Source organism: Geospiza fortis, unplaced genomic scaffold, assembly GCF_000277835.1.
Source record: "Geospiza fortis unplaced genomic scaffold, GeoFor_1.0 scaffold1153, whole genome shotgun sequence".
In the NCBI taxonomy this organism is placed as follows: Eukaryota; Metazoa; Chordata; class Aves; order Passeriformes; family Thraupidae; genus Geospiza; species Geospiza fortis.
In genome coordinates this window covers 4690-7292 of record NW_005055130.1, presented here as the reverse complement: position 1 = coordinate 7292, position 2603 = coordinate 4690, and the positions used below count along the sequence as shown (strand labels likewise).

The window sequence follows — 2603 nt, the reverse complement described above, 5'->3', positions numbered from 1 at the left end:
CCCTGGAATTGTGAGGTTTGGTGGGGGGTTTGTAAGGTTCCCGCAAAATTGGAGATTTTGGGGTTGTGGCTCTCCCTGGAATTGTGAGGTTCGAGGGTTGGAAGGTGCCCAAAATTGGAGATTTTGGGGGTTTGGAACCTCCCCTACCCCTCCCCAAATTGTGAGGGTTTGTAAAAGCCCTGAAATGGTGAGATTTTGGGTCCAGCTCCCTCAAAAACGGGGAGGTTTAGGGACTTCTACCCCTCCCCCATAAGTTGTGGGGTTTTGGGGTTCCGGTTAAAATTTGGGGGGGTTTTGGGGTCCCTCATCTGCAGGACAGGAGGGTTTTGGGGTCCCATTTTGGGGTACAAGATTTGGGGGGACTCTTAACCCAAATCATGAGGTTTTTTTGGGTCCCCCACCCCTAAGATGGGAAGATTTGGGGAGGGGGTTCCCTCACCCCAAATTAAGATTGGGGGAGCCCCCCTTAAATAGGGGAGGTTTGAGGGGTCCCCTACCCCAAATTATGAGATTCTGGGGTCCCCCACCCCCAGGAAAGGAGGGTTTGGGGGTCCTTCACCCCAGACAAAAAGCTTTTGGGGACTCCCCCTAAAGCAGGGGGACTTTGGGGTGTTCTTTACCCCAAATCATGAGATTTTGGGGTGTCCCACCCCCCAGAAAAGGAGAATTTGGGGACCCCACACCCCCAAGTAAGATTTGGGGGAAACTCCCCTAGAAGAGGAGGTTTTGGGGTCCCCTACCCCAAAATAAGAGAGTTTTGGGGTTCCCTGCCCCATGTTATGAGGTTTTGGGGTCCCAGTTAAAATTTGGGGGACCCCACTATGTTCAAGGGGTTTTGGGGTTTTTTAACCCCGCCCAGGGCACAAAGTTTGGGAGTCCTGTACCCCAATTCATGAGGTTTTGGGGTGTCTCAACCCCTGAATTGGGGAGGGGGATTTGGGGGTCCCTCCCCCCAAACTCTGAGGTTTTGGAAACAAGTTTTTTCATGTGTGTTATTTTTCTAAACGTTCCCTGCACCCCACTTTTTTTGGGGGGCCCTCCCCCAAGATTTTGGGGGTGTTCAGAGCATCATTTTGCAGGGGGGGCACCCCCAAAACAAGAAGGGTCTGTCCCATTTTGGGGGGAATTTAAGGGGGGGATTTGGGGGATTCTCCCCTCTAAACCTCCCCCAGTTGGAATTTGGGGGGCGCCCCCCTCCTCACCTTTTATTCCCTTCCCCTCTTTGTTTGAAGGATAATATTTTGGATTTTGGGGGGGCTGCAGCCCTTCCCGTTGTAAATAAACAGCGCTGTTGCTTCGTACCTGGGCGGGGTTCGTGTCTGTCTGTCCGTCTGCTGCACCCCAAAAGGAGGCCCCGAAATGTGAGGGGAGAAAATGGAGGAAAATGTGAGGGGAGAAAATGGAGGAAAATGTGAGGGGAGAAAATGGTGGAAAACGTGAGGGGAGAAAAGGGCGGGAAACGTGAGGGGAGAAAATGGTGGAAAATGTGAGGGGAGAAAGGGGCGGGAAACATGAGGGGGAAAGGGTGAGGCCATGAAGAATAAAAGGTGAGAAATGTGAGGGAGAAAAGGGCGGGAAATGTGAGGGGAAGGGGTGGAGATGTGAAGGATAAAAGGTGAGAAATGTGAAGGAAAAACGGTGGGAAATGTTGGGGAGAAAAGGGTGGGAATCGTGAGGGGAGAAAGGGTGAAGACGTGAAGGATAAAAGGTGAGATAATATGAGGGGAAAGTGGTGGGAAATGTGAGGAGAAAAGGGTGGAGACGTGAAGGATAAACGGTGAGAAATGTGAGAGGAAAAAGGTGGGAAATGTGAGGGGGAAAGGGTGGGAAAGATGAGGGGAAAATTATGGGAACCATGAGAGGGAAAAGTGTTGGAAATGTGAAGGGAAAAAAGGCAGGAAAAATTGGGGAATGTGAGGGGGAAATGGTGGGAAACGTGAGGAGAAGAATGATGGAAAATGCGGAAGGGGAAAGATGGTGAAAATGTGAGGGGAGAAGGGTGGAGATATTTTAATAAATCCGGGGTTTTATTTAAAGTGAAGTCCCTAATAATCACCCATTAGATTTTTTCTCTAAGACAAAACCCCGAAAACAGCAAAAAAATCCAAGTTTCTCTTAAAATTTAAATCTCTTACAGCACCTGTTAATTTGGGAGGGTTTCGCCTTAAATTAAACCCTAGAAACGGTGAAAAAAACCAGACTTGTCTTTAAATTGAAGTCCCTAAAAGTGACCCATTAGTTTGGGGGTGGGGGTGGTCTCGTGTAAAAATAGACCTTAAAAACAGCGAAAAGCCGTAGGATTCGCTTTAAATTTTAATCCCTAAAAATCTTAATTTAGAAAAAGGGATCCCTAAAATGAAGCACTAAAAAAATAAGAATTTACCTCAATTTAAGCCGCTTCGGTCGCGCGTCCGACCCTTTAAACCCCGCCCCAGGCCACGCCCACATCAACCATCACCATGGCAACAATACGGGGCGTATTATAACGTTGCTTCATTAGCATAGATTTGCATAGAGGAACGGGCGTGTTCACTACGTTTCCCAGCGTGCCCCGCGCGCCTAGGCCACGCCCACGGCCGTGACCTTGTGTGAGGGGAAGGGGG

At 49.4% G+C, this 2603-nt stretch overlaps 1 protein-coding gene across 1 annotated transcript in view; it reads left to right on the top strand.

The window, feature by feature from the left end:
• Positions 1-1958: 1958 nt before the first annotated feature.
• Positions 1959-2603, top strand: part of LOC102038940 (very long-chain specific acyl-CoA dehydrogenase, mitochondrial-like) — a gene marked incomplete at its 3' end in the record, with an annotated part of 5165 nt that continues 4520 nt past the window's right edge. Inside the window, exon 1 of the mRNA XM_031065731.1 lies at positions 1959-1985. Coding sequence (XP_030921591.1) covers positions 1959-1985 — 27 coding nt within the window. The remainder of the gene's footprint in view (positions 1986-2603) is intronic.